The sequence below is a fragment of the Oncorhynchus gorbuscha genome, linkage group LG26 (genome assembly GCF_021184085.1).
Source record: "Oncorhynchus gorbuscha isolate QuinsamMale2020 ecotype Even-year linkage group LG26, OgorEven_v1.0, whole genome shotgun sequence".
Classification (NCBI taxonomy): domain Eukaryota; kingdom Metazoa; phylum Chordata; class Actinopteri; order Salmoniformes; family Salmonidae; genus Oncorhynchus; species Oncorhynchus gorbuscha.
The window spans coordinates 38,080,873-38,101,448 of NC_060198.1; the positions used below are offsets into that span (position 1 = coordinate 38,080,873).

At 48.5% G+C, this 20,576-nt stretch overlaps 1 protein-coding gene across 7 annotated transcripts in view; it reads right to left on the bottom strand.

The window, feature by feature from the left end:
* Positions 1 to 20,576, bottom strand: part of LOC124015975 (RNA binding protein fox-1 homolog 3-like) — a 459,039-nt gene that overhangs the window by 34,399 nt on the left and 404,064 nt on the right. For all 7 annotated transcript variants that reach the window (XM_046331482.1, XM_046331483.1, XM_046331481.1 and 4 more), the window contains 2 exons: positions 9,268 to 9,411; positions 5,574 to 5,627 (listed from right to left, as the gene is read on the bottom strand). In XM_046331482.1, coding sequence (XP_046187438.1) covers positions 5,574 to 5,627; positions 9,268 to 9,411 — 198 coding nt within the window. The remainder of the gene's footprint in view (positions 1 to 5,573; positions 5,628 to 9,267; positions 9,412 to 20,576) is intronic.

Sequence of the window (20,576 nt, forward strand, 5' to 3'; positions counted from 1 at the left end):
GTCTAGTTAGGCTTGGATGCCTGAGGCGATTCTCAATTGGAGTCAGGTGATTGTCGTTGTCTCTGATTGGAAACCGTATTTAGGTAGCCTGAGTTCGCGTTGTATTTTGTGGGTGTTTGTAACTGTCTCTGTGTAGTGTCCACCAGATAGGCTGTAATAGGTTTCACGTTCCGTTTGTTGTTTTTGTATTTATTCAGTTATTTCATGTACCGCGATTTATTTCATTAAAGTCATGAGTAACCTACACGCTGCATTTCGGTCTGACTCTCTTCATTCAACAGACGAACGCCGTTACAGAAACACCCAACACTCACAGACCGAGCAGTGTGTAAACTGGCAGGAGCTAAAGGAGGACGTTATGGACAGCAGAAGCATGGATTATACGACGTGGGAAGAAATCGACAGGTGGGCGGCCGACCCAGAGAGAGTGCAGGCGCCCGCCTGGGATTCGCTTCAGCAGTGCGAAGAGGGCTACAGGCTAATGGAGTCAAAAAGGAAAACACGGCGACGCAGAGCGAAAACCGAAAGTAACGGGGGAGAGCGCAGAGAGAGAGTGGCTGAGTCAGGAGTCAGACCTGAGCCTACTCTCCCTGTTAATCGTGAAGAGCAGTTGCAGTGGGAGAGGCTGCACCACTTTGAGATTTGGACATGGGAGGAGGAATTAGACGGAAAAGGACCCTGGGCGCAGCCGGGAGAATATCGCCGTCCCAAGGATGAAATAGACGCGGATAAAGCGGAGAGGCGCAGGTATGAGGAGGCAGCACGGCGACGCGGTTGGAAGCCGGAAAAGCAGCCCCCAAAAAATATTGGGGGGGGGCTACAAGGAGAATAGTTATGCCAGGTAGGAGACCTGCGCATACTCCCTGTGCTCACCATTGGGCTAGAGAGACCGGGCAGGCACCGTGTTATGCTATGGAGCGCACGGTGTTTCCAGTGCGGGTGCAGAGCCAGGTGCGGCACATACCAGCCCTTCCTATTGGCCGGGCTAGAGTGGGCATCGAGCCAGGTAAGCTTGGGCAGGCTCGGTGCTCAAGAGCTCCAGTGCGCCTGCACGGTCCGGTCTATCTAGAGCCACCTCTACACACCAGTCCTCCGGTAGCAGCTCCCCGCACCAGGCTTCCTGTGCGTGTCCTCGAGCCAGTGCTCCCAGTCTGCCCAGCGCCGTCAGTGCACCCAGTCTGCCCAGCGCCACCAGTGCTCCCAGTCAGCCCAGCGCCGCCAGTGCTCCCAGTTTGCCCAGCGCCGCCAGTGCTCCCAGTTTGCCCAGCGCCACCAGTGCTCCCAGTCTGCCCAGCGCCGCCAGTGCCGCCAATCAGCCCAGCGCCCCTCAGTACCGGGCTTCCCCTCAGTACCGGGCTTCCCCTCAGTCCCGGGCTTCCCCTCAGTCCCAGGCTGCTTCTGTCCCGAGCTGCCCCTCTGTCCCGAGCTGCCCCTCTGTCCCGGGCTGCCCCTCTGTCCCGAGATGCCCCTCTGTCCCGAGATGCCCCTCTGTCCTGAGATGCCCCTCTGTCCTGAGCTGCCCCTCTGTCCCGAGCTGCCCCTCTGTCCCGAGCTGCCCCTCTGTCCCGAGCTGCCCCTCTGTCCCGAGCTGCCCCTCTGTCACGAGCTGCTCCTCAGTTATGTGGGGATCTGGGTGAGGACTATTAGGCCATGGTCGGCGGAGAAGGTGGATTATCCCAGGACGCGAAGGGGAGGAAATAGGACATTAATGGAGTGGGGTCCACGTCCCGAGCCAGAACCGCCACCATGGACAGACGCCCACCCGGACCCTCCCTATGCTCTTGAGGTGCGTCCGGGAGTCCGCACCTTAGGGGGGGGTTCTGTCACGCCTTGGTCACTGTATTTTGTGTTTTTGGTATATGTTTGGGTAGGCCAGGGTGTGACATGGGTTTATATGTTGTGTTTCGTATTGGGGTTTGTATTAATTGGGATTGTGTATGATTAGGGGTGTGTCTAGTTAGGCTTGGCTGCCTGAGGCGATTCTCAATTGGAGTCAGGTGATTGTCGTTGTCTCTGATTGGAAACCGTATTTAGGTAGCCTGAGTTCGCGTTGTATTTTGTGGGTGTTTGTAACTGTCTCTGTGTAGTGTTCACCAGATAGGCTGTAATAGGTTTCACGTTCCGTTTGTTGTTTCTGTATTTATTCAGTTATTTCATGTACCGCGATTTATTTCATTAAAGTCATGAGTAACCTACACGCTGCATTTCGGTCTGACTCTCTTCATTCAACAGACGAACGCCGTTACAGAAACACCCAACACTCACAGACCGAGCAGTGTGTAAACTGGCAGGAGCTAAAGGAGGACGTTATGGACAGCAGAAGCATGGATTATACGACGTGGGAAGAAATCGACAGGTGGGCGGCCGACCCAGAGAGAGTGCAGGCGCCCGCCTGGGATTCGCTTCAGCAGTGCGAAGAGGGCTACAGGCTAATGGAGTCAAAAAGGAAAACACGGCGACGCAGAGCGAAACCGAAAGTAACGGGGGAGAGCGCAGAGAGAGAGTGGCTGAGTCAGGAGTCAGACCTGAGCCTACTCTCCCTGTTAATCGTGAAGAGCAGTTGCAGTGGGAGAGGCTGCACCACTTTGAGATTTGGACATGGGAGGAGGAATTAGACGGAAAAGGACCCTGGGCGCAGCCGGGAGAATATCGCCGTCCCAAGGATGAAATAGACGCGGCTAAAGCGGAGAGGCGCAGGTATGAGGAGGCAGCACGGCGACGCGGTTGGAAGCCGGAAAAGCAGCCCCCAAAAAATATTGGGGGGGGGCTACAAGGAGAATAGTTATGCCAGGTAGGAGACCTGCGCATACTCCCTGTGCTCACCATTGGGCTAGAGAGACCGGGCAGGCACCGTGTTATGCTATGGAGCGCACGGTGTTTCCAGTGCGGGTGCAGAGCCAGGTGCGGCACATACCAGCCCTTCCTATTGGCCGGGCTAGAGTGGGCATCGAGCCAGGTAAGCTTGGGCAGGCTCGGTGCTCAAGAGCTCCAGTGCGCCTGCACGGTCCGGTCTATCTAGAGCCACCTCTACACACCAGTCCTCCGGTAGCAGCTCCCCGCACCAGGCTTCCTGTGCGTGTCCTCGAGCCAGTGCTCCCAGTCTGCCCAGCGCCGTCAGTGCACCCAGTCTGCCCAGCGCCACCAGTGCTCCCAGTCAGCCCAGCGCCGCCAGTGCTCCCAGTTTGCCCAGTGCCGCCAGTGCTCCCAGTTTGCCCAGCGCCACCAGTGCTCCCAGTCTGCCCAGCGCCGCCAGTGCCGCCAATCAGCCCAGCGCCCCTCAGTACCGGGCTTCCCCTCAGTACCGGGCTTCCCCTCAGTCCCGGGCTTCCCCTCAGTCCCGGGCTGCTTCTGTCCCGAGCTGCCCCTCTGTCCCGAGCTGCCCCTCTGTCCCGGGCTGCCCCTCTGTCCCGAGATGCCCCTCTGTCCCGAGATGCCCCTCTGTCCCGAGATGCCCCTCTGTCCTGAGCTGCCCCTCTGTCCCGAGCTGCCCCTCTGTCACGAGCTGCTCCTCAGTTATGTGGGGATCTGGGTGAGGACTATTAGGCCATGGTCGGCGGAGAAGGTGGATTATCCCAGGACGCGAAGGGGAGGAAATAGGACATTAATGGAGTGGGGTCCACGTCCCGAGCCAGAACCGCCACCATGGACAGACGCCCACCCGGACCCTCCCTATGCTCTTGAGGTGCGTCCGGGAGTCCGCACCTTAGGGGGGGGGGTTTCTGTCACGCCTTGGTCACTGTATTTTGTGTTTTTGGTATATGTTTGGGTAGGCCAGGGTGTGACATGGGTTTATATGTTGTGTTTCGTATTGGGGTTTGTATTAATTGGGATTGTGTATGATTAGGGGTGTGTCTAGTTAGGCTTGGCTGCCTGAGGCGATTCTCAATTGGAGTCAGGTGATTGTCGTTGTCTCTGATTGGGAACCGTATTTAGGTAGCCTGAGTTCGCGTTGTATTTTGTGGGTGTTTGTTCCTGTCTCTGTGTAGTGTCCACCAGATAGGCTGTAATAGGTTTCACGTTCCGTTTGTTGTTTTTGTATTTATTCAGTTATTTCATGTACCGCGATTTATTTCATTAAAGTCATGAGTAACCTACACGCTGCATTTCGGTCTGACTCTCTTCATTCAACAGACGAACGCCGTTACACCAATAACATATATACATTAATAAATCACATGCTACCTCTAAGAAGGTGGCTTTACAATGGGGATGCCGCCTTTAAACTCACACCAAAATACCCTCCTCCCCATCCCCCATCTTCCACCCCCACGTGCCCCCTCCCCTGAGGGCTTTGTCACCAGCTTGAGTTATGGGGACTGGGAGACTGGGCCTGAGATCCATCACCAGCCTTCAGATATGCTGGCCCAACAAGTCCCAGTCCTTTGGTTTCTATATATACATATAGAGGGATGGGAGGGAGAGGGAGCCACGGCCAGGCTGATAATTGCTTGAAGATATATAATACATGTGAGAGATGGAGAGCATTGTGATCTTGTATGCATACACAGGATCTCCGAGCTCCAATTCCTGGCATAAATAACACGGTAGCTGTCCTTGGGGAGAGGGAGATAAAGATATAAATTCAGAAGGAATTGAGGGCAAAATGAATCCTTTGGACATTTTGCCCGACTATGGTTGGCCCCTCTATCTTTTTTTATCATGCACAAATAATTAGCTTACACGGAGGGAGAGTGGAGACACCATTTTTCAAAGGAGACAAACATATTGAATGCAAATTGCCAAAGCTTCATAGAAAATAGATTGTTTATTAATGGCCTGCTAGGTTCATTATATAGCGCGCAGGGTGCAGGAGAGAGGCATCATGGGTAATGGCTTTGTAGGGCACAAACAATAAATGCTTGTTACAGCAGAGGAGGCAGCTTTATCCGGTGCTCAATCTTGACTGGCTGTGGGGGCTGAGTTGGAGCAGAGTATAGGTTCCTAGATGGAGGCTGGCTGCATACCTTATACAGACCCCAAACTACCAGGTAAGAGTGGGAATCGATCCCATTCATGGTTGAACACCCAGCTAGAGGAGACTGTCTAATGTATGAATGGAATGCTCTGGAGCTTGGCACAGACGATTACATACACAGTGGATGACCAGCACTGTGCTGTTTACACCAGAGGATGTTATATAGGACATGGTATAGAGCTACTGTACATGTATAGACACTGAGTCAGTTTTGGCGGTGATGGTTCTATATTTGCTAGAGCACTTGATATTTGATCTGGGTTTACTATTAGTCTCTAAACTAGAGGTCTGTATTCCTGGTCCAGAGAGCTACAGTACTGGAAGTGCATTTTGAAACAGCTCAATAACAGATTGATTGATTGATTGATTAATTGATTGATTGACAGGGGTAATGATTCCCCAACTGGAACACAAAGCTAGAACAACAACCAAAGAGGCAGCAGAGAGAGGAGTTAATGTCTGAACACAGTTCTCCAGCTCTCCAGGACCAGGCTTAGAGAGCAGTAGTCTGAGCCAATGTACACATGGCACTAATGCCATCATTACTAAACAGAAGAAGTACAAGGTAATGAAGCAGCTGGGGTTCTAGTTCACTTACCTTGGATCCTCGCTCATTAAAGATAATCTCCACATCTAGAATCTTTCCAAATTGCTGTGGCGAGAAAGGAAACAAGAGAGGAGAGATTAAGTTATGAAAAGAGTAAGAAAACGGTTATTGTTGCCATGCCAAAATATTACAATTGTTTTGCAATGATATCAAATATATATTGTGATCTTATCAAATTATCTTTCTTTAATGCAAAATACTGTTTTATCTGTGTTATTTCTATGTCATGAAATCAATGATGTAAAAAACTGTTAAAACAAACATTGTAAACACAGTAAAGTTAGAGTAACAGGAGATATTTCACACAGAGAAAAGCTACATCAACATATGGCAAGGTGGTTGTTTGTAAGGTTGTGTTGTGAAGCAGATCCTGAGGAAAACTCCTTTCCTCAAATCCATGAACCGATAGAGAGAGATAACTGATAGAGACAGAGATATAACAGAGATATAACCGATAGAGAGAGAGAGAAAACCGATAGAGAGAGAGAGAGAGAGAGAGAGAGAGAGAGAGAGAGAGAGAGAGAGAGAGAGAGAGAGAGAGAGAGAGAGAGGGAGAGAGTTAACTAGGCTTTGACATAAAGAGAAACAGACCAGCAGGCTTCTGCCTGCCCAACAAACAGGTGGCTGAGCTGTCTCTCTATCTACACAGGTATCTGCCATTTTCTCTCTCTTTCTCCTCCTCTCTTTTTCTTGCTCTTTGTTGATGTGAGTGTGTGTTGTTTTCCCAGTGAACAGGACTCGAGGGATGGTCCCAAGGGGTTAACGTGCTCAAGCCTTTTAACAGGCTCCACTTCGGATCATTAGAAAACAGAGGAATGAAAGCCAATCGTAAGTTCCCCCTAATGAGTGGAGTGAGAGCCACTTTTAATTGCTGTCTACAATGGCCGTATTATTTCATTAAAAGTAATTACCCTGTCAAGCGGTCCGCATCGCCTTCATTTGGGCACAACAGGGAAGAAATAGGCCTTCCATGTGGTTGGCGCTCAATGGGAATGGATGGATCGTTTGACTGAGCCACTAATAGGGGTTAGGAAGAACCGGCTATTATCTGCCTGCTCCGGCCATAGGAGAGTGATGAGAGTGATGAGGGAAGAGGGTCTGGTGGAGGAGCTGGGTTTATGGGCTGGTAAAACACATATGACATCCTTCATCCCCCGGGGTCAAGTGCTGACCCCCACAATGCCTGAGAAAAAAAGTTGGAGTTATTTATGACCTTCCCAACAGGCAACGCCAGGGGCGGCCCAGCCCAGGCCACAAACTCAAGTACATCTTGTTCATCTGGGATTTCAATTCTACATAGTTCCCCTCTCCACATCTGCCTCGTATGGTGCTCAGCTCTATTGATTCCAATTGTAGCACTTTACCGTACCCGGCTCCATCACACACAGGGGCATTTACATCCCAGTGTGATGCCCCTCTTCGCATGAGATGACAATGCTTCCCCATGCAATGTGCAGATGCTAATTGTTTTAACCAAGAGTAATGGGCTTGTGGTGTCGATTAATTAGTTTCTGGGGAAGTCATCTTAGTGGAATCCCACATGGCACTGGGGATCTCAGCCGCTCCCACACTCTCCTCCCTCCCTACAGCCCTCTCCGCCCCAGCCCAGCCCCAGCCCAGCGCAAACAGCTACATCAGCACCAAAGCCAATAAACAATGGCATCAATTGGAGGGGTCTCAGGAGACAGAGACAGAGCTGGGGGACTGACGACACCTCCTTCCTTCCTCACCCACAGATCAGCTATAGTAAACAATCAACATATCAATAAGGAAATGAGAAAAAGCATCCGTTGGGGAAAAATCATAGGCGCTATTTAATATTCCTACCTCGAGAACGCTTTTTTATGAGGCCTCGCTCATTCGCTCCACTTCCTATCTGAGATGCAAATGCATTTCTACACTGTGATCAACTGGAATGCAGAGCTACCAACCACGGATAGGGCACTGTATGTATCCCTGCTTCTGCTACGCTAAAACACCTGAATGCTGTGAGGAGGCTAGCTATCATTAGCATAATACAGCATGGTGTAGTAGTGTAGAGTGCTGCTACTGTCTGAGAGTAGCAGAGTAGTGGCTGGTGAGATAGACTGGGGATCAGTGTGAAAGCGTGGGGGCCAGAGGTCTGATTGCCCAGAGATGTTTGTTCACTGAGAGCCCTCGTCAAGCAGCCGAGGAGGAGTACTGTTGAAGAACCCAGGAGCAGAATGAGGAGGACGCCCTCAAGCAGCACAGCATGGTGCGACGCGCTACCCGAGCTAGCGCTAGCTTGGAGTGTTTTCCTTTCACTCCTCTAATCGCCCGCTCTCTCAAATATCACACTTTTCTAATCACTGATTAAGGTCTGCAGCAGTCGCCTTAATGAGTCTTTTATTCTGCGCCTCGTTAGTGACTCAGAGAGTCATCCTCTGCACCCTTAAACCCTACGGAGGGATAGGGTAACTCTCAAACCCTCCCTCCTTGTTTAGGAGCTAGCTGGAGTCTCTGTTAGCAGGTGCTAGCTAGTCTCTGTTTCAGCTCTATGCTGGTGGCTGATGGAGGGTCCCTGCTAAGTGTGCACGTCACTGGAGAGCTGGAGAGAGGGGCTCTTCACAACTTGTGGGAGCAGATGGAGGTCCTGGGGGCTTGGCAGCAGCGCTGGGTTCGGCTGCGCTGCGCTGGGTTCGGCTGCGCTGCGCTGGGTTCGGCTGCGCTGTGTTGGGTTCTACTGCTCCACCATTGACACATGCACCATCTCACCGCTGCCTTTCCTTTCACTCTCCTCTGCCTGCCTGTATGTCTGCAGGCTCTGCTCGTGTGTAACGGTAATGGTGTATTGAGCCCCTGGCGGCAGGGCAGCCATTAGAGCCAGAGGGATGGGGCTGCACACCACTGATCACATACACACAGACACAGGGTCATTGTGGAGGCCATATCCAGGGGTGGAGCCTGAGCTGAGCCGGCACGTTAATACAGCACAGACAGGATATCTCCTCTCTCAACCAGCAACCAGCTCAGCCCACAAACATCAATCCCAGGACCCAGCCACCGACTGCCCGGAAAGTTAGGGAGGGCCACTGTTAAATTTGCATCACATATCCATAAGCTGCACACACACGTCGGCCGGGCACACAAAGCCTCCGAGCTAATTACTGAGGCAATTTGGATTCTACAGGACCTGCTCCAGAGCTGGAAACAATAAACCCAACAATCAGACAGCACAGGAAGGAGAGAGAGAGAGAGAGAGAGAGAGAGAGAGAGAGAGAGAGAGAGAGAGAGAGAGAGAGAGACAGCAGCCGTGTTGTCCAGTAATTTATTACGCCGTAGCCAGGGCTCTCCTGTAATTAATATCATCAGTTTGACGTCGTCTCCATAACGATGAAAATTAACGCCTGTAGCTTATAATGACCTAAATTAGCGTGCAACATTCAAATTAGATTTTTGGCAATGCTCCCGATTCGGATCCATTATAATTATATACTTTTTTGTTGTGTTAATTTTAAGGACAGGTGTGAAATGCGAGACAGAGAGGTTACACTTTCAGGGAAAAGAGAGTACACCTGTTCTGGGATCAGGATTAATGTGTGTCTGGACTTTCTAGAGAGAGAGAGAGAGAGACAATACACACTCCAGGCAGGTACCATGATATGTGTGGGTGGGTAAAGAATGGTTTCCCCCAGTGAGTTCAGGGAGAGGGAAGGGATCTCACCCCAAACATTTGCCGCAGGTCGGGGTCACGGAAGCGGAAGGGGATGTTGGAGACATGTAACCTCTTGGGCTGCTGCTTCTCCGAGGAGTCCGAGAGCTGCAGCTGGAGCTGCAGGGAGACCTCTGATTGCGTCACGTCATCTGTCTGCCAGAGGGAAACAACAGCAGAAAGACACAAGCAGCTCATTAGATCCTACTACTGTACCTCTGGGTCACATGGTGAGGGGGAAGAGAGACAGAGGGGGACCGGCTAACTAATTTACTTAGCGTCTGCTATTTTTCAATCTGGCGAGAAGCAGACAACGCTAAACAGCTGATGAATTATGGTTTAAAACCCGAGGTCATGCATTACAAATCTTCTTATTAATCTCTTGCACTTAGCTTCTGGAGCCACAAGAAAGAAAGATTGAGGGGTTTGACAGAAAGGCATGGATATAGATCCTAGCGCTTCTGACACATCTAGACTTGAGGCACATTATTGGTGTTGTTTGCACAGAGGCCCAGAGCTCCTACGTTGTCGACTCAATCATTATGCGAATGCAGTGCTGACATTGTGATATAAATGACATGTCTGATGTCTATGACAAATCCCACTTAGTTCTCTCTCTCAGACAAGAGTGATGAATTCCAACATGGCTGCTGGCTTGTTTACTCAAACCAACCCAGTTTTAGAGGGAGAGGGTTTCACAAGATTTGTTTTCTGTAAAAACCTTCACTGGTCATCAGAACCATTTACCCTCTCCATGGAAGGATCATTAGGGACCAACTCTGTCTGCATAACAACAGATTGCATCATTTAAATGTGTTTACTAAAATTAAAACCCAGACCTTTTGTAGACACTTCTGGCGTTATGAAAAAACTATGAGAAGTGGGGGAAAATGGAGGGAAAGAAAAAGAGAGAGGAGTGAAATAGGGAGCGAGGACTGGTTAGATTGAGAGGGAGTACAAAAGATGTTTGAATATGATATGTAAACTCCAAGGTCCCCAGGGATGTGCTCCTTGAGCAATGGAAAACACTCCATACTACACAGGGCTGGCTGGAGTCACATAGACAGACACCCCCCGAGTACACACACACAGAGAGAGAGAGAGAGAGAGAGAGAGAGAGAGAGAGAGAGAGAGAGAGAGAGAGAGAGAGAGAGAGAGAGAAGGGGAAATAAGATAGTGAAGGACGACAGAGTGAAAAGAGAGAGGAACCTTAGATCGAGAGCAAAAACGGCTGACAGATGTGCACATACATACAAACACACGTACAGACAAGCACACGTACACACACACACACACACACACACACGTACACGTACGCACACACACACGTACACGTACACACACACACACACACACACACACACACACACACACACACACACACACACACACACACACACACACACACACACACACACACACACACACACACACACACACACACACACACACACACACACACACACACACACACACACACACACAGACCTCTCTCCACCCTCCAACAACCCACTCCCTGCTCCAAGGCCGTCGGGTGGCTGCAGGCCCCTGGGTGATACATATCCCACCATTTAGGAAATGGGCTAGGGATTTATTCATTATAATTCATCATCACAGTATTATCATTATCATCATGATCGTAATGATGATCGCCTTTATTATTCTCATTATCATAATCACAATCTCCACTGTAATGGCCCTCATTTATTTGCTTTATGGCCCATTCGGAGATGGTGACATACATTGTTAACACTGACAGTTGTTTGATTCAAGGTCCCACTTAGTCTCCCCTCCAGCCATCCAGGTAGGGCACATTGGTGACGGAAGGTCTGAAAGCCCTGTGTTCAGTGATGTTAAGTCATGTTCAGAGGTTATCATGTGGAGAAGGGCACAGGAGCCAGTGCAGGGGTGAGCTGAGCTAGCTAGTTCCAGTATTAGACTGGTAGAGTAGTGTAGGGATGAGCTGGGCTAGCTAGTTCCGGTATCAGACTGGTAAAAAAAAAAAATCAAATCAAATTTTATTTGTCACATACACATGGTTAGCAGATGTTAATGCGAGTGTAGCGAAATGCTTGTGCTTCTAGTTCCGACAATGCAGTGATAACCAACAAGTAATCTAACTAACAATTCCAAAACTACTGTCTTATACACAGTGTAAGGGGATAAGGAACATGTACATAAGGATATATGAATGAGTGATGGTACAGAGCAGCATACAGTAGATGGTATCGAGTACAGTATATACATATGAGATGAGTGTGTAGACAAAGTAAACAAAGTGGCATAGTTAAAGTGGCTAGTGATACATGTGTTACATAAGGATGCAGTCGATGATGTAGAGTACAGTATATACATATGCATATGAGATGAATAATGTAGGGTAAGTAACATTATATAAGGTAGCATTGTTTAAAGTGGCTAGTGATATATTTACATCATTTCCCATTATTAAAATGGCTGGAGTTGGGTCAGTGTCAATGACAGTGTGTTGGCAGCAGCCACTCAGTGTTAGTGGTGGCTGTTTAACAGTCTGATGGCCTTGAGATAGAAGCTGTTTTTCAGTCTCTCGGTCCCAGCTTTGATGCACCTGTACTGACCTCGCCTTCTGGATGATAGCGGGGTGAACAGGCAGTGGTTCGGGTGGTTGATGTCCTTGATGATCTTTATGGCCTTCCTGTAACAACGGGTGGTGTAGGTGTCCTGGAGGGCAGGTAGTTTGCCCCCGGTGATGCGTTGTGCAGTCCTCACTACCCTCTGGAGAGCCTTACGGTTGAGGGCGGAGCAGTTGCCGTACCAGGCGGTGATACAGCCCGCCAGGATGCTCTCGATTGTGCATCTGTAGAAGTTTGTGAGTGCTTTTGGTGACAAGCCGAATTTCTTCAGCCTCCTGAGGTTGAATAGGCGCTGCTGCGCCTTCTTCACGACGCTGTCAGTGTGAGTGGACCAATTCAGTTTGTCTGTGATGTGTATGCGAGGAACTTAAAACTAGCTACCCTCTCCACTACTGTTCCATCGATGTGGATAGGGGGGTGTTCCCTCTGCTGTTTCCTGAAGTCCACAATCATCTCCTTAGTTTTGTTGACGTTGAGTGTGAGGTTATTTTCCTGACACCACACTCCGAGGGCCCTCACCTCCTCCCTGTAGGCCGTCTCGTCGTTGTTGGTAATCAAGCCTACCACTGTTGTGTCGTCCGCAAACTTGATGATTGAGTTGGAGGCGTGCGTGGCCACGCAGTCGTGGGTGAACAGGGAGTACAGGAGAGGGCTCAGAATGCACCCTTGTGGGGCCCCCGTGTTGAGGATCAGCGGGGAGGAGATGTTGTTGCCTACCCTCACCACCTGGGGGCGGCCCGTCAGGAAGTCCAGTACCCAGTTGCACAGGGCGGGGTCGAGACCCAGGGTCTCGAGCTTGATGACGAGCTTGGAGGGTACTATGGTGTTGAATGCCGAGCTGTAGTCGATGAACAGCATTCTCACATAGGTATTCCTCTTGTCCAGGTGGGTTAGGGCAGTGTGCAGTGTGGTTGAGATTGCATCGTCTGTGGACCTATTTGGGCGGTAAGCAAATTGGAGTGGGTCTAGGGTGTCAGGTAGGGTGGAGGTGATATGGTCCTTGACTAGTCTCTCAAAGCACTTCATGATGACGGAAGTGAGTGCTACGGGGCGGTAGTCGTTTAGCTCAGTTACCTTAGCTTTCTTGGGAACAGGAACAATGGTGGCCCTCTTGAAGCATGTGGGAACAGCAGACTGGTATAGGGATTGATTGAATATGTCCGTAAACACACCGGCCAGCTGGTCTGCGCATGCTCTGAGGGCGCGGCTGGGGATGCCGTCTGGGCCTGCAGCCTTGCGAGGGTTAACACGTTTAAATGTCTTACTCACCTCGGCTGCAGTGAAGGAGAGACCGCATGTTTCCGTTGCAGGCCGTGTCATTGGCACTGTATTGTCCTCAAAGCGGGCAAAAAAGTTATTTAGTCTGCCTGGGAGCAAGACATCCTGGTCCGTGACTGGGCTGGATTTCATCTTGTAGTCCGTGATTGACTGTAGACCCTGCCACATGCCTCTTGTGTCTGAGCCATTGAATTGAGATTCCACTTTGTCTCTGTACTGACGCTTAGCTTGTTTGATAGCCTTACGGAGGGAATAGCTGCACTGTTTGTATTCAGTCATGTTGCCAGACACCTTGCCCTGATTAAAAGCAGTGGTTCGCGCTTTCAGTTTCACTCGAATGCTGCCATCAATCCACGGTTTCTGGTTAGGGAATGTTTTTATCGTTGCTATGGGAACGACATCTTCGACGCACGTTCTAATGAACTCGCACACCGAATCAGCGTATTCGTCAATATTCCCATCTGACGCAATACGAAACATGTCCCAGTCCACGTGATGGAAGCAGTCTTGGAGTGTAGAGTCAGCTTGGTCTGACCAGCGTTGGACAGACCTCAGCGTGGGAGCCTCTTGTTTTAATTTCTGCCTGTAGGCAGGGATCAGCAAAATGGAGTCGTGGTCAGCTTTTCCGAAAGGGGGGCGGGGCAGGGCCTTATATGCATCGCGGAAGTTAGAGTAACAATGATCCAAGGTTTTACCACCCCTGGTTGCGCAATCGATATGCTGATAAAATTTAGGGAGTCTTGTTTTCAGATTGGCTTTGTTAAAATCCCCAGCTACAATGAATGCAGCCTCCGGATAAATGTTTTCCAGTTTGCAAAGAGTTAAATAAAGTTCGTTCAGAGCCATCGATGTGTCTGCTTGGGGGGGATATATACGGCTGTGATTATAATCGAAGAGAATTCTCTTGGAAGATAATGCGGTCTACATTTGATTGTGAGGAATTCTAAATCAGGTGAACAGAAGGATTTGAGTTCCTGTATGTTTCCTTCATCACACCATGTCCCGTTAGTCATGAGGCATACGCCCCGCCACTCTTCTTACCAGAGAGATGTTTGTTTCTGTCGGCGCGATGCTTGGAGAAACCCGTTGGCTGCACCGCCCTGGATAGCGTTTTCCCAGTAAGCCATGTCTCCGTAAAGCAAAGAACGTTGCAGTCTCTGATGTCCCTCTGGAATGCCACCCTTGCTCGGATTTCATCAACCTTGTTGTCGAGAGACTGGACATTGGCAAGAAGAATACTGGGAAGTGGTGCGCGATGTGCCCTTTTTCGGAGTCTGACCAGAACACCGCCGCGTTTCCCTCTTTTTCGGAGTCGTTTCCTTGGGTCGCTGCATGCGATCCATTCCGTTGACCTGTTTGTAAGGCAGAACACAGGATCCGCATCGCGGAAACATATTCTTGGTCGTACTGATGGTGAGTTGACGCTGATCTTATATTCAGTAGTTCTTCTCGACTGTATGTAATGAAACCTAAGATGACCTGGGGTACTAATGTAAGAAATAACACGTAAAAAAACAAAAAACTGCATAGTTTCCTAGGAACGCGAAGCGAGGCGGCCATCTCAGTCGGCGCCGGAAGTAGTGTAGTGTAGGGAGGAGCTGGGCTAGCTAGTTCCAGTATCAGACTGGTAGAGTAGTGGAGGGGTGAGCTGGGCTAGCTAGCTCCAGTAACAGACTGGTAGAGTAGTGGAGGGGTGAGCTGGGCTAGCTAGCTCCAGTAACAGACTGGTAGAGTAGTGGAGGGGTGAGCTGGGCTAGCTAGCTCCAGTATCAGACTGGTAGAGTAGTGGAGGAGTGAGCTGGGCTAGCTAGCTCCAGTATCAGACTGGTAAAGTAGTGGAGGGGTGAGCTGGGCTAGCTAGCTCCAGTATCAGACTGGTAGAGTATTGTAGGGGTGAGCTGGGCTAGCTAGTTCCAGTATCAGACTGGTAGAGTAGTGTAAGGGTGAGCTGGGCTAGCTAGTTCCAGTATTAGACTGGTAGAGTAGTGGAGGTGTGAGCTGGGCTAGCTAGCTCCAGTATCAGACTGGTAGAGTAGTGTAGGGGTGAGCTGGGCTAGCAGTGTGCCATGTTCTCCTGTGCTAGAGGTTAATAGTAGCTATGTTGGGTCCCAGGGTGACACACGGCAGACAGATGCCCGACTGCTGTGGAGGGTGACAAGGCACTGGGGACCGCGGGTCAATCTGTTTCATCGGTCACACATGACTCTATCAACCTTTACCATATGCTACCAGACTGCACAACGACTGACTCCAAGTTCTGTCCTCCAGCTTAGCTACTGGCTTCTTATCATGGGGTCCTCTAACTGTGTGTTAGCAAACCTTCAGATCCACTTTTACTTCACACAATTCTTCCATACTGACTAGAGGTAAATACGACTGGCACTCATACACCTACAGCTATTTAACCCAGACTCCATCTGTGGATCTCTGTGTTTCTGCCAGTGAGTTTAGTGCCCTTGTCTCTCCATTGCTTCTCCTGAGGGATCATCTGGATCCAGGCTGGTTGGGAGAAGGTGAGATGGTTACAGTGTAAAATAATGACATGTGCATTACCATATGACAGGGTTCTTCAACCTTTTCTTTCCCAGGGATTGCCTCCCAGGCAACCGGCAATACCCATCACACGTTAGCAAAGACATCTTGTCTTATCATCCGGTGAATGTTAATGGAAAGGAAAAGTTATCAACATTTTAAAATGAATACATTTGGTAAATATTTTGACCTCCTCACATTATAATTGGAAGAGGAAGTGTGAACTCTTGTGTGTAAACTTGTGTGTATTTACTGACATATTCTGTATGTGTAACTGATAGATGCACACACACACACACACACACACACACACACACACACACACACACACACACACACACACACACACACACACACACACACACACACACACACACACACACACACACACACACACACACACACACACACACACACACACACACACACACACACACACACACACTACATGTTCATGTTTTTACACACACTACATGTTCATGTTTTAACTTCTTATGGCTGGTGGCAGTATTGGATGAATAAGGTGCCCAGAGTAAACTGCCTGCTCCTCAGTCCCAGTTGCTAATATAAGCATATTATTAGTATATTTGGATGGAAACCACTCTGAAGTTTCTAAAACTGTTTGAATGATGTCTGTGAGTATAACAGACCTCATATGGCAGGCAAAAACATGAGAAAAAAATCCAACTAGGATGTGGGAAATCTGAGGTTGGTCGATTTTCAACTCAGCCCCTATTGAAGATACAGTGGGATATTGGTCATCTTGCACTTCCTAAGGCTTCCACTAGATGTCAACCGTCTTTAGAAACTTGTTTGAAGGGGGGCTGAATGAGAGGGGAATGAGTCAGAGGTCTGCCAGCAGTCACGCGCTGGTTACGCGAGAGGTAGCTCCCGTTCCATTTGCTTTTCTGAAGACAAAAGGAATTCTCCGGTTGGAATATTATTGAAGTTTTATGTTAAAAACATCCTAAAGATTGATTCTATACATCGTTTGACATGTTTCTACGGATTGTGAAGGAACTTTTTGACATTTCGTCTGCAACTAGTGAACGCGATTTGTGAGTTTTGGTTTGTTTACCAAACGTGCTAAAGTAGCCATTTGGACATAAATGATGGACATTATCAAACAAATCAAACATTTATTGTGGATCTGGGATTCCTGGGAGTGCATTCTGATGAAGATCATCAAAGATAAGTGAATATTTCTAATGTTATCTCTAACTTCTGTTGACTGCACAATATGGCGATATCTTTTTGGCTTGTTGGTTCTCTGAGTGCCGTACTCAGATTATTGCATGGTTTGCATCTTCCGTAAAGCTTTTTTGAAATCTGACACAGAGGTTGCATTAAGGAGAAGTTTATCTATATTTCCATGTATAACACTTCTATTTTCATCAACATTTATAATGAGTATTTCTGTAAATTGACGTGGCTCTCTGAAAAATCACCGGATGTTTTTGAAACTACTGAACATAAAGCACCAATATATACTGAGATTTTTTAATATAAATATGAACTTTATCGAACAGAACATACATGTATTGTGTAACATTAAGTTCTATGAGTGTCCTCTGATGAAGATCATCAAAGGTTAGTGATTTTTGTGACTCCACTCTTTGGCTGGAAAAATGGCTGTGTTTTTCTGTGATATGGCTCTGACCTAACATAATCGTTTGTGGTGCTTTCGCTGTAAAGCCTATTTGAAATCAGACACTGTGGTGGGATTAACAACAAGATTTCCTTTAAAATGGTATAAAATACTTGTATGTTTGAGGAATTTTAATTATGAGATTTCTGTTGTTTTAATTTTGGCGCCCTGCACTTTCACTGGCTGTTGTCATATCGATCCCGTTAATGGGATCTCAGCCCTAAGAAGTTTTTAAACACACACTACATGTTCATGTTTTCACACACACACTACATGTTCATGTTTTCACACACACACTACATGTTCATGTTTTTACACACACACTACATGTGCATGTTTTTACACACACACTACATGTTCATGTTTTTAAATGTATGTAACTTGTAAAGTACTTTGTCTGTAATGTCTTTTAGTTCTGTTACCCCAGTAAGACTAGCTGTCGCTGTTAACGTCGGCTAATGGGGATCCTAATAAATCAAATCAATAACTCTAACATAGTCTATCAGTTAGAAAGGTAACTCCAAACTCATTTTCGCTAAGAGCAGCTGTTTAGCGCTAGTTAAACAAAGGTTGGCCATGTGTTGGTAAAAATGAAAGTCCAAGTCAAGAAGGCTTTCCAACAGCCAGCGGCACTTGCCACAGTGGTAGTCTATTCACAGGTGCTGTTTCAAAGCCTATGTCAGATACTCCAATGAGTGTAATTGGCTCAATATTCAGAGTTGAAGAATAATATTGACATCATTAGAAATATGTTATTCTCATATGTTCTACAGTATGTATATAATACAAAATGTGTTTATTCTGCTGTTGCTAGCGATATTCATAAAAACATTGGGGGGGGGGGGATCCATATATATAAAAATATATTTTTCCATGGACCCCCCCGGTTGAATAATCTTGCCATAGGAGACCCCCATTCAGTGGCACTTTACCGACCTGGCAGCTGCTGTCACAGTCATGGCGAGGGAGGGAGGCTGATGCAACCCCAGGCGTGACCCGCCGCCTGCCGCTACTGTCCCCGCCAAGCGTAGCTGTCATCTCGGGCGGCGAGTCACCCACCCTGCTTCCTGTTCATTCATTCCTCTAACAGACTCCCTCGCCGTTATTTGCAAATCGCTTTCAAAGTGCTGTGCTCAGCACATTCCCCCTCCTCTCAGTGGCATTACAAGAACATAATTGAAACTATCTGATTGGAACGCCGCCAAGCAGGTAGATTACATCCGATTAAGTGGGGGGGGATACCGAGTCATCGCTCACAAGAATGATTATGCCTTCCTTTAATGCATCCCCACCTAATCCTCCATTGTTTGTCTCCTCTTCTCTAAAGAAGCTGTAAACAAATCCCTTCTTCAGTCACCTGAAATAGCAGGGGGTGAGAGAGAGGTAGAGTAGAGCCCCTCCTCCATCCCTCCTTCCCTCCCCCCGGTCTACTATTCATATAGCAGACCAGGGACGGTAGGGTAGCCTAGTGGTTAGAGCGTTGGACTAGTAACTGAAAAGTTGAAAGTTCAAATCCCCAAGCTGACAAAGAGTTAACTCCCCTGAACAGGCAGTTAACCCACTGTTCCTAGGCTGTCATTGAAAATAATCATTTGTTCTTAACTGACTTGCCTGGTTAAATAAAGGTAAAATATAGATAACACAGACATCCAATTTAACAGGGTCATACATACACTCATCATCCAGGCCCTGAGAGAGTGTGCTTGAACTGTATGTGTCTGCATATGTATAGACCATGTGTCTTTGTTATCCCAAGCTCCCAGAATCCACGTTGGGTAGTCCTCATGCAGCTGACACAGACTTTGAAAGATCTGGAATTGAGTGCAGTCCCAACAACACTGCCTTAATTTGTTATCTGAATAAAAAGAATGATAACTCATGAAATCTAAACCCAACCTTGGACTATTTGAATGGCGCTTGCTAGATAACGAGCTCCGCTTTTTTAAAACAGAAGTTGCTGGCAGACCCTTTCTACAGTCCCATTCTCTCTCTCTCTCTCTCTCTCTCTCTCTCTGAGGATTTGGAGAAAGTTTGACTGCCTCTTTCTATCCTCAAGTCACCCGCTTTCATGTGAGTGTCGTTTGAACATGGGAGTCACACAGCAGGCCCCAGAGGTCTGAGTCTGGACAACAGCACCTCCCTGGAGTAGAGGAGGACTGACTGACTGAAGAGATGAGGAGAGAGAGGAGAGGCAATCCCTCATTAAACACACACTGCCAACCCTCCGCCGGGAATTCACACAGAATCCAAACATTTCATTCTCTTTTCCTTATGACTCTTTTAAAGTCTATAAGTTTTCCGAGACGGCAAGAGTAAAGCACTGAGGAGTGGGAGCCCAGTGAGTGCTGATCTGCTCCCCAATCTGTGTTTCTGCAGGGTGTCCTAATCAAAGACACCCGCGCCCTTCTGTGGCACCCAAAGCAAACAGGCTGGGTCATTAAAGCAGGGGAGCGCAGCGAGGAGCAGCAGTGGCGGTGGGGGGCACAGCGGTGGGGAGTGCTCCCCTACACCAGCGGCCCCAGGGATTAGCCAGCCACTCTGTTTACAGCCCACTGATCTGATCCCTCTCTCCTCACTGGCAGGGTGAGATGGAGAGAGGGAGGGGTAGAGAGAGAAAGAGAGAGTGGGGAAAAGAAAGGGAGGGAAATGGAGAGGAAGAAAGATAGTGAGAGAGAGGGAGGGAGGGAGCCGTGAAGGAAAGCAGGGCTGCCTCTCATCTCTCCATGGCCACGTCACTTGGCTTTCTTCACAGCAGGTGGACAGATGAAATGAAATATAAAATGGCGAGAGGAGAAGTGAGTGGCGTGGGGGAATGAGAGGCAGCGACACGGCAGGGTTCTGAGCAGGGGAGTGGAACCTCCTGCAAAGTCTCCTTACTCACTGAACACAGTGTATCTGTGTAGCTGCCAATAAGAGTCAGCCATGACGACTGAGTCACACACGTCTTCAAATGAAACATGATTTCATCACAGAGTAATGCTACAGTTATACACATGGCCTTGATATATCTGTACCTGTAAGTCACAGCTGATTTCTCCACCCATTATCCATGGTGCTTCAGTGATTCTATGGTTAGGAAAATGGAGTTGTTAACAATGTTTTTTATGGGTGGCTTGAATCCCTCAGGGGGGCGGCAGCCTTCACCCCCAGCTGACCTTCTCCCAGCAAGTGTTTTCATGTGAGAGGAGGAGAGGAAGAGAGGGAGGAAAGGAAGAAAGGCTGGACTGAAGTCACATTTTCTCCCGCTGGTA